Below are 11,285 nucleotides of genomic sequence, written 5' to 3' on the forward strand. Positions count from 1 at the left end.
CCTTCTAGCGCGATGTTGAACAGCAGGCACGAAAGTCCATCACCCTGTCGAAGTCCCCGGCGGGATTCGAACGAACTGGAATGTTCGCCCGAAATCTTCACGCTATTCTGCACACCGTCCATCGTTGCTCTTATTAGTCTTGTGAGCTTCCCGGGAAAGCTGTACTCGTCCATGATTTGGCCAAAATTATACAGATTTATAAAGATTTTTGAGTAAAATGAAAATTTTAATTTTTGAAAACTCTATAATATAACCTAGATGCGACAATTCCGCAATGTAGTTACAAATGATTGGTATTTTCTATGGATTTCTTGCATAATTTTAACTTCTAGCTCAATTTTAAAGCACACAGATTAAAAATACAGATACATATTTTGTTCTAGGATACAGAAATACAGCTAAGGGCTTGTTCACATTTTTCATAACGCTGAAGGGGGTGGGTGGGTGTCCTCACGGTGTTACGGCTCATACGAAGTTTTTAGAATATTCATACAAAAAGCGTTACGAGGGGGTGGGTGGGTGTCAAAAATGGTCATTTTCGTCGTTTGAAATATGTGAATGAACCCTAATTGAAAGAAAAAATACAGATTTAAATGTGGCAACCTTGCTCGACCAGTTTCAACCAGAAAAGCAGATCGTTAATGATTGACGGGTAGCAATGCTTGATTGAGTGATTATTACTTAGCCTTAATGATTATGATTAATGATTAAACTTTTTGAAGCCATGATTAATGATTGTGATTGATTATGAAACCAAAATATAATTAATGATCTCTATTGTTGATTAATGAAACTATAAAAAAGTTGAGTTGGAATCAGATTTATATTGACTTCGCAGCACCAATCTGGAGTTCGTCGGTTGGACTTCCGAAGCGTAGTTTTGAACGAACTAACTGTCATTGCACTGCCGGCTCGACTTTCATCTTGACTGTTCCAATATTGAATGAAAATAGATCAATTAATGTTCGAAGTGGTTGAAATCCTAACAAATAAACGAGAAATTAATCGGGGCTTTAGAATTTGGTCATTTAGTGGAGGTCGGTCTTGCTGTGAGGTTGGCACTAGTCACGATAATAAGAAACAAGGTATTATATTCCCAAAAATGACATTTGGTAGTGACGTCATTCCTATCGCAAACTAGAACGAGTGCAAAAGAAAGCAAGGCCTGCTCTCTCTTACTATCCTTTAAGCCTCATGCTAGTCGATAGGAATGACGACACATGTTTTGATTGAATATCGTTGTTTACACGTGGGAATAGCCTACCTTGTTGTGTATACCGTGGCACTAGTTATCTGGGCAAACTGATTTGTAGTTCTTGTCAGATAACTCTGGTCGTCTGGCGCTGAAGCTGGGAACTTAGAAGCCTCATGAAGACCTTCCTTACAAGGTCGGTGTAATAATTTAAATGTGCATGTGCATGAAACAAGGAACATCATATCTTCTTTTAAGGAAAAAAAAAGTGAGCAGTGTATATTCGTAATCAACTCTATTTCGGAAGTCCTCCATAGTGTCTGTATTGCCATTCGGCTGCGCCCCATCCTTTCAAACCATTAACTTCAAAGTGACACAATTGCTCTACAATTCTACATTCACTCTCTTGTCCAATATAGAACTCTGGATTAGCGACTACGCGAACTTTCATGGTGTAGATATTTTCATCTGAAAAAGATAAGAATAATCAAATTGATGCGCTCAAAATTGAACAAACTGTTATTTGCTTCAATTTATCTTTTTTCTACCAACCTGTTCTAAATTGAAGAGCATAATCAGTTGGTGGATTGCCCTGTTCTCCATGCTGGTAAAGATCGAAATCCACAAATGTGATGGGGATATTTTGGGCTTTCTTCGATTTAGTTACAAATCCAACTTCTAGCCTGTAAATAGTTAATTTGAAAATCACAAAACTTCATATTCAAACTCGCGTTTGTTTGGCATTACCAAGAAAATGTGATTGGCATACATATGAGGCCCACCGTTATGCGATCTCCATTTTCCAAATGAACAAAATGCATGACGTAACGATGGAAGTTTTTCCAATTTCTTTGGTCTCCTTCAAGTGAAAAAATAAACGAATTATTTCCTTGCTTTCCTATCCAGGCAATCATTGAGCACACGAGGTCCTATATTAATATTACTGAATTGTTCATTGATTTGTTAGCTCTGATTCAGAAATATATTGAGGATTTGGAGTATTAAATCACTGACAAAGAGACGTGTTACTTATGGTAATTTCCTTCAAAATCTATCACCCATTTCACACAATTATTACCTGGTGGCCATGTTGCGCGAACTACGGTTATGTCTAACAAGGCCTACAAAAAGCGCTAGTGTGAAACATTATGAAAATATGTGTTTCAAGCGTGGTCGATGCCAATTTCGTCAATGTTACGTCTGTTTGTCTGTGGCTGAGTGCCTGGTGGTTACTTGGGTGGGTTTACCGAAAGATAGTATACTACTTACCAAAACTATGATCTCGCATGCAATCTACGGAGAGAGGGAATGTTTTATCATCAATCTGAACCTTTCCTTCCAATGTTCCGAAATGTTCATAATGTGTTTGGTGGTACCTTCAAATACATGAATGGATAATAATTCTAGCTAACATTACCATGCTTACGTACTTTTTTAAATTTTGAAAATGTTCTCTACTCCACAGCTCTTTAGCCATAGCGCGTGCAACCGGCCTGGGATCCATATCGGTTGCAAAGTTGTAATAGGGCAGATCAGTTGTCCAAAAGGCTTCCAGTTTGACTTTCATTTCTTGCGATAAATCATTTTCGAATCGCATCGCTCCTTGATATTCAATTTTCCACTTTTTCATAGGTACAACAGGTGTTAACTTCAAGCCTTCCGCTTCGTAGCGCCCAAGTTCTTCGTCTGATTGCCACATGCAGGTATCGGGAAGTCTTGGTGATACCAGTAAACGTTCGCTGAAATCGGCGATCTTTAAATATAGAAATCCATTGACGAGGTTGTTTCTTCGCCTTGCAGTGCCGCAAACTAGCCATGTCGTTTCCGAATTTGCTCCATTAAAGTATTCAGCATCAACAGCCTTTTATGATGTGACGTAGGAATTGAATGTTTTAAAATTGAAAAAGAAAAATATATTAGGTGTTTATTGTTCATATGAACAGATTAATAATTCTGTGTTTATGGGTATAGTATGGCTTCAAGAAGATTATGCACTGTAATAGCACAGAGAACAGATATGGAGACTAGAACAAAATTTCATCAAAAAATATGTGTAAAGATCAAAATCAATCGGTTGGGTGACAAGACGTCGAAAACCTACGTGTTGTCATTCACGAAAACGCGACGTGAGACAAGACATAACACTTATAGTTCTTACTATCGTCAAAAAAGCTTAAAATTTACCTTTCTGTCGACCGGTTTCGGGCGCGATGTAGCCCATCTACGGGACAATGTCCGACTGATTGCGATTCGTACGATGTTCGTACACGTCCGAAGAGAAAAAACTGCTAGTGAAGTGTCGTGTCCACTAGATCAAATAGACACGATATGGTGGGGGATCGTCTTTACGTTTTGTCCTTTCGACGTTTTGTCCCTTTCGACTTATCGCGAAAAGGCCTATACTGATGATTTCGCGCTAAACGGTTGCTCTATACGGCCCTAAACCCAAGTAACCACAAGCATTATATCATTGCATTAATTTGATCGAAAGTCAACATTTTTTGCATTAATAATGTTATTATGCATTTATTCAATAACTGTCAAGCAATGATCCATTTGATTTACATTGTAAATGCTTTGTAGCATTATTTTTATTCAGCATTATGTTAAGGTGATTATAAAACGAAGCCAAACTTTGAATTTTCAAGCGCACAAGACTGGAGAATCTGACAACAGTTCGCGTTGAAAACCAATCAAATTGCTTGCTTGCTGGTGGTAACCAATGGGATAGATTTTCAATGCGGAGCGCTGTTTGGTTCTAAAGTCTTGTGTTCTTGAAAATTTGAGGAGTGGCTTCGTTATATAATCACCTTAAGCGTTTAGAGTGAATATACAGTTATGCTGTCATACAAGATTATATAAGCTCATAAAACGCACTCGAATCTGCAATAAATAAGACGATCGAGCACGTTCGCACTCGCTCATTGCGTTTTGTGGGATATGGAAGAAGAACTATTTCATGATTTCATGATCACTGAGATGGTAAAGAAAACCATTGAAAGGCAGCCAATGGATTCATTGTTTTGTTTACTTTTAACACAAGCCCTAAATATACATTATTTTAAGCTAATATACATCATGAAACCTAAAAATACAAACATAACCCAAGTAACCACGAAGCTATATATGAATACTTTATGTTAACTCTATAGTGTGCTATCATATTTTGATTTAAAGTAATATAATCTTTAAGAGCTTTATAAAGCATATTTTAAGTGGGAAAGGGCTCCACAATAACCAAATTAATGCAATACTTGGTAAAGCAGTTTTAATGCACAAGCCCTACTAAAGCATTTAGGTTTGTATTTTTAGGATTCATGATGTAGATGAGCTTAAAATAATGTATATTTAGGGCTTGTGTTAAAAGTAAACAAAACAATGAATCCATTGGCTGCCTTTCAATGGTTTTCTATACCATCTCAATGATTTTTTTTTGTTGGAATCAGGATTCAAGTACAAGTTCCTTATAAACGAAGCCACTTTGTGTGTTAAACATTACTATTTGTCCAGTTATTACGAATAAGAAGAATTCTCTTCGGGGATTAAACAACAGTGATTTCCTTTCCTCACCAAATGAAACATCAATAGAAAGAATTTGATCTTCATTCTTTCTCGTAGAGGAAACAGAAAGAATTTGATCACCATTCTTTCTCGTAGAGGAAATAACAGAGCTTAACCCACAAAACAAAACCCTAGCGCATTGAAAAGAATTCAGGGGAGAGAGATTGATCGACATTAGATGCAATGCAACAATTCTGAATAAATACATGTATCGTTAGATCATGAAATAGTTCTTCTTCCATATCCCACAAAACGCAATGAGCGAGTGCGAACGTGCTCGATTGTCTTATTTATTACAGATTCGAGTGCGTTTAATGAGGTTATGTAATCTTGTATGACAGCATAACTGTATATTCACTCTAAACGCTTTTTTAATAAGCTGAATAAAAATAATACTACAAAATACTTACAATGTAAATCATATGGATCATTGCTTGACAGTTATTGAATAAATGCATAAAAACATTATTAACCCCTCTACCGGCAGCTTCATTTTTTACCGCTAAAAAAATATTCAAATCGCGATAATATGTTTGTTTCTCAATATTTTTGCACCATTTTTTCACAAGATCTCAAAAAACTCTTCTAGTTTAAGCATCCGTGTCGATATTAGTGATTGGTGATCTAGTTTTGAAGATATTCCGATGTTCCTTGGGGGACCGACATTCTCCATATAAAATGTCTTTGGCGGCCATTTTGTTTTTGGTCAATTTATCAAAAAAATAAAATGTTTACTATACAATGCCAGGTAATAAGGAGCTACTCTGAAAAAAAAACATACAAATCGGTTTAGTATTCTTGGAGAAATCTAAAAATTACGATTTGAGGTTTTTTAGATTTTTCAAGATCTTTACTTGTTCAGCGTGGTACCAGAAACATAAATGCTCATTACTCAAAGGCGGCTGCACCAAATTGCTTGATTTTTTCACAACATACTCACATTAATGTATCATTCTGATGAGTGAATATCCGAATACGATAAAAATTAGCTATCCTGAGATGTTTACGTGGGTTATGGCTACGCGTCGGTCCCCCAAGGAATTTCGGAACATCTCCGGATCCAGATGATCAATTATCAATATCAACACAGATTCTTAAATTAGAAGAGATTTTTGAGAGTTTGCGAAAAAATTGTTCAAAAATATTGAGAAACAAAGAAGTTATCGCGATTTAAATATTTTTTTTAGCGGTGAAAAATGAAGCTGCCGATAGAAGGGTTAATGCAAAAATGTTGACTTTCGATCAAATTAATGCAATGATATAATGCTTGTGGTTACTTGGGTGAGTCTAAATAGATTTAACAATACAAGTAATGAATAATATTTATGTTTCATTTACGTTTTCCAAGTTAAAGCTACCATAAAACATGATATGACGATTTTCGCATTTTTTATGGGCCATACTGTACTTACAGTTCATGCACATTGTACTCATTGGAATAGCTGATAATATTGAAAATTTTCACTTATTTGCATATCGTCTAAAACAGTGTTTCCCAAACTTTTTTGGCTTTCGCCCCCTTTAGGCCAACATATTTCAGAATCGTCCCCCTAAATGAATGTACAGTCAACTCTCCCTAACTCGATATTGAAGGGACCATCGATTTAGAGAAGTATCAAGATACAGAAAACATATTTTCTAAATTTGGAAATCTTCGTAAATTTTACAGAATACATTCAAAATAGTTATTTCAACGTGGAAAATTGTAGAATTTTGACACATTCACTTAATTTACACTTTTGGAACAGCCACCAAAAAAGTAAATTTTCATCACCCTGAAATAAGTTAAAACCCTTAATTTTATTATAAGCATAATCATAACATTCAAATTAATGGATTTTATTAACATTTGAAGGATATTTGAAACTTTTTATGAAAATATCGAGTTAGAGAGGTAAACTTGCATGGGAAACACAAACAGATCGCATCGAGTTAGAGAACATCGAGTTAGAGAGGTATCGACTTACAGAGGGATCAAAGTATGCTAAATTGAAGAGACCGCGCATTCCATCGAGTTATGGAAAATATCGAGATACAGAATATCGAGTAAGGGAGAGTTGACTGTATGTATAAAACGCCATTCCGAGTTGAATTTTTGAAATTGGTCGATTTATCAGGTTTACTAGTGTAGTAATTTGGCCGTGAATCGCAAATGTCCGATGCATTTTCGTCAAAATTGAGTTGATGTCATTTTTCAACGTTTTGTCCATTGATCTTTCCGCTGCACTAATAAGAAGGTTATGAAAAGCATAAAAAAAGGAACTAAAAAAATGAAAGCTAAATCAACGAGCTTTTATTTTAAATTCTATAGAAGAAAGTCATGAATAAATAGCGTTTTCATTTGCACCATTTTTTAACGTCGATTTACCGGGCTTGGGACTAAAAAACTTTAATTAACTTATGGGAGTCAAAAACACAATATTTTGTTTCTGATTTTCATAATTTTCGACTTTTTAAAGTTGTTGGATAGCGAGTAACATAAAATAAAATCTATCAGCCTTATTTGAAATTTTCCGTGTTTGGCATTTAGTGGTATCCATAGCACCCGATTTTTGTCAGTCAAATTATACAAAAGTTTTAATAAAGTTGGCATCATCATTACTGATAAAACCACGTGTAATCAAAATTCCAAAATGAAAAATGTCTATATTTTTTGGTGAAAAACCAGATTCCACCAATAAAACTGTATCTGCCTAATCTTAAGTATCCCTACAAAAAAGTTACTATATATTTCTTTCGATTTTGAAATAAGTTCCAAAAAAATCCAACAGCTCCAACAAATGTCTCACTTCAAAAATACTTCCAATCATATACGTGATTAAAAACAATTCAAATCTACGTTATCTTTTAATAGAATCTCAGAGTCGGATTTATGTTTCAAAAATACAAAAATTTTGTTTTTGACATTCATTATTTTATTCTATCAGTATTCAAACACGAGTATTTTTAAAAATACAAACAAATAGAGGTAAGACTCTCTTATAATTTCTTTAATCTTATTACTAGTACTTTCGCCCCCTTTCTATGCGTTTTTGCCCCCAAAATTCAGTTTCACAAATTTTCGCCCCCGTGAACGCGAAAATCACCCCAAGGGGGGCGAATTCGCCTACTTTGGGAATCACTGGTCTAAAACCACATTATATGAATCATCAAAAAACTTGTCCACAAATATGAATCAATATAACCACAATTTATGAATCAGCTGATTATTTTCATTTTATTTTACAGTAGATGTTGAATAGTCCATATGTGTATGAGAACACTGCCTCGGACATCATAAGAGATATGCAGCGGAAGACCGGAACCAGTTCCGAGAACTCAGGAAATGAATGATGATGGATTGATTCGAAATTGTACATTTGGCAAATAAAGTTCAATTTTGCTAACCTTAGTCTTATCCTAGAGATCTAATTTTTTCGTCTTTGGTCAAGTTGGTCAGTAATTCATGCTATTTTTGTTTTTTATTTTTTATGATGCTGCTGAGCAGTCGTAGTGAACATATATTTTTAGACTAGTATACCCTTTAGGTCTGTTTATTTAGCCGTAAGCCAACTGTGTAGTTTGGAATTTAATCCATATAAACGTAGTGCGATTAGGGGCAGAATGGATACATTAAACAAATGTATATTTTAAGACCATAAAATTGCGATATTATTCAGCTGATTACCAAGTTTCGTAATTAGTACGATGTATTGCATTCATTCATGGTGATAAAAATTACATCAAATGTCAGACAAACGACATAGAAAATTGTGTCAAAAGCAAGGTTGGTAAAAGGTATTGGGGCAAAATGAACACTTTCGTGGAGTTTAGAGAAAAATATATTTTAAAGAAGAGCTCCACCTCTTTCACATTAGCAATAAAAAATGTTCTAGGTTAGTTATTTTCTCAAAAGTTAGATTCTTCCACCACCTTGCTTATAAACCAATTTGAAAAAAATAAATAAATCAACTTTGAGAGGACAAATGAAGCAGAACATAATGTTTTATACCGTCAAACAGTTCATATAAAATACAGATTTCACAAATTGCATGAAAATTTGATAAATTATGCATATTCTTGGAGAATAAGGGGGTGTCAATTTGGCCCCGTGTGCCCTTAATCACCTTACGTGCAACAAATGCGCCAGAACGCCAGAAAAAAATAAGAAAAAGGAGGCGCATATCAAGTACGCCATAAATTCTTCAGAAATCCTTTCAAATGACACTATTTCTGTTTCATTCCTTCCAGTCTTCACTACAACAATTTATTCACCTTTATGGAATTGTACTACTTTGTCTGATATTCGTGATTTATGAACGGCCCCAAAGCCATGTTATGCACTTTTCGAACTCTCATCACAAAAGCTGATTTAGAAAATTGATTATAAATGGGTATAACATTTAAAATTCTTAAGTTCTAGCAGTTTGAACGCTGATTCAAAAATTGTGACAGGCGTGTTTATTTCCCACATTTTATGAATCAAGTATTTCACGCAAAAATCTCAGACAAATCTCTCATATTTCACATTTTTATCGTATAACCATGTTTATTCAATCTGTAAATGTTGAATGCAACTCATTCTCCTACAAATATCTTTGTATTAACCTTTTAAAACGTCGCTTCTAAATAGCCGTCTACAGGCGTCCTTCTTACGCAACTAAAAATACATCCTCATTGGCAACAAAAATAATTCATTGATTTAGTTGGTTTATACCAAAATCAAAAGACTTTTTACCGCGATTGAAAGCATTGAAATTGTTAGACACATTGTAGAGTTTATCAGCAAAAATGTTTCTGTGATGCTTTGTAAAAAATTTCATTATAATTTTGTCTCTTAAAATCAGCTGATTCATAAATTATTGGTGATTCAACTGTGAGGGGTGACTGTTCCATTCATTCACAGCCGGATTTAAAAAAAAACACATCTTCACAGACTGAACGATCACAAACATTAGGCAAAGAAACAACACAGCCCAGTGATGAATTTTTCATTTGAAATATTGTAAAAGTTTCCACCGACTGGAGCGGGAATCGAAACCATACTGCGTGAAACAGTGTGCCTAACAACTGACACCGATAACCACACGGTCACAAACAAATTGTTCAAAAATGATGGAAATAAATATTTTCGTTCAAAATTTAAGCTTCCGTGCAGTATATAGTAGCACTACTAATAAGCGGTTTCTTCACCACCACTTAGGTCTTAAACCAGGTTTAATCGTATGGGTAAACGTGGTTTACGGGTTAAGCGAAGGTGAAGAAATCGGCCCTAAGAGATATTGTTTTATATTGAACAAAACAAATGAAAATTTAAAACTTTTTACATCAATCGAAAACTTTTTGATCCAGTTTTTAAAAGAAATATATTTAAGTTTTGTAAGAATATGATTTTGATTTGTGGTGTGCCTACACAGTGAAGCTAGTGCCACTATAGAAACAGAAATTGTATAGTACATGTATAGCTTTCAGATGACGTAAAAATAATGCCGCTGGCTTTATTATCCGATTTTATACGAATATTTGTTCTTAGCTGAGCGGCATTGGTAAACCGACCTTCATAATTCGAATAAAGTGACAATATTTTCCACAATCTGCTATTTTTACGCAGTTAGTAAATCAAAAATACTCTTGGTCATTGAATAATATGTTATATACTTACATGCTCATTTGTAGAAAGTGGTTGAGGTTTATCTAGATTTAAGACTGATTCTTCACTGTTCTTTGTAGATGTGACCGTTTTTCTCTACAAACACATAAAACTAACATTTTTAATCAACACTTAAGCTAAATATTATAAGTTTTACCTTCCTTATGAGTAACATCAGAAGCATTGAAACATATTTTAAATGATAGAACTTTCCTGGCAGTCTATATACATTAAACACGGGCTCCCTTTCCTCTCCAATTAGTAATCGGATAAGGCAGCCTCCACCGGCTATCAAGGAAACGACCAGTAAGCATTCACACAACATCATTTGAAACTAAAGCTGAATTACACGCGATACAGTATGCCAAAGCAGTGCTCAAGGTCGGACTGATGCATTTGAATTTAACGAATGGATGACACGTTATGCCAAAACCCTATCTAGCGATAAAAGATAAGAAAAAAAAATGTGGTCATTGCACCTGTTGCACAGCAAAGATAAGATTGTTGTATTTCGTACGATTTGGAGGTATTTGAATGGCTTGGAAAAGGGCAATCAGATCCAGCTGTTGTCAGCCGATTTTTTTTTTTTTCGAATTATATAATGCTATATCAAAGTATAGTTTTGAATCATATTACGGACAGCTTCAAATTCCGGACACTCTACTTTGTATGGGAAACATTTCACACGAAATGTTTCAATTTTTGCTCTTCAAAAGTTCTCACTTTCGAGTCTCGTTTTTGCATAGAAATCTATACAATTTTATAATGTCCAACTGCCTTAGACGTCTCTAGTGGCTTGACGACTTCAACTTTCCTTATTATGATTTCCATGAGCTGTCCGAAATTCGAATCAAAGTGTCCAGAATATGAGGCAAAAGTGAGGAAGCGTCCGGAATCAGAATC

General features: G+C 34.9%; 1 protein-coding gene across 1 annotated transcript; it reads right to left on the reverse strand.

Annotated features, from left to right (window-relative positions):
- Nucleotides 1-1,461: 1,461 nt before the first annotated feature.
- LOC5570377 lies at nt 1,462-10,790 on the reverse strand. The gene is made up of 7 exons (XM_021844476.1): nt 10,540-10,790; nt 10,395-10,478; nt 2,623-3,053; nt 2,462-2,568; nt 1,940-2,051; nt 1,745-1,875; nt 1,462-1,660 (listed from the first exon to the last, which is right to left on the reverse strand). The coding sequence occupies exons 1-7, from the start codon at nt 10,708-10,710 to the stop codon at nt 1,488-1,490; spliced, it is 1,209 nt and encodes a 402-aa protein (XP_021700168.1). The 5' UTR covers nt 10,711-10,790; the 3' UTR covers nt 1,462-1,487.
- Nucleotides 10,791-11,285: the final 495 nt, after the last annotated feature.

This window comes from Aedes aegypti, chromosome 2 (genome assembly GCF_002204515.2).
Source record: "Aedes aegypti strain LVP_AGWG chromosome 2, AaegL5.0 Primary Assembly, whole genome shotgun sequence".
NCBI lineage: Eukaryota > Metazoa > Arthropoda > Insecta > Diptera > Culicidae > Aedes > Aedes aegypti.

Excerpts from the sequence above, each read along its gene's own strand:
- LOC5570377 (XM_021844476.1), bottom strand. The coding sequence starts at position 10,710 with ATGATGTTGTGTGAATGCTTACTGGTCGTTTCCTTGATAGCCGGTGGA. Across the intron at positions 3,054-10,394 it reads CACTTTCTACAAATGAGCAT|GCTGTTGATGCTGAATACTT; the intron begins GTAAGTATATAA and ends ACATCATAAAAG. Across the intron at positions 1,876-1,939 it reads ATGCCAATCACATTTTCTTG|GCTAGAAGTTGGATTTGTAA; the intron begins GTAATGCCAAAC and ends AACTATTTACAG.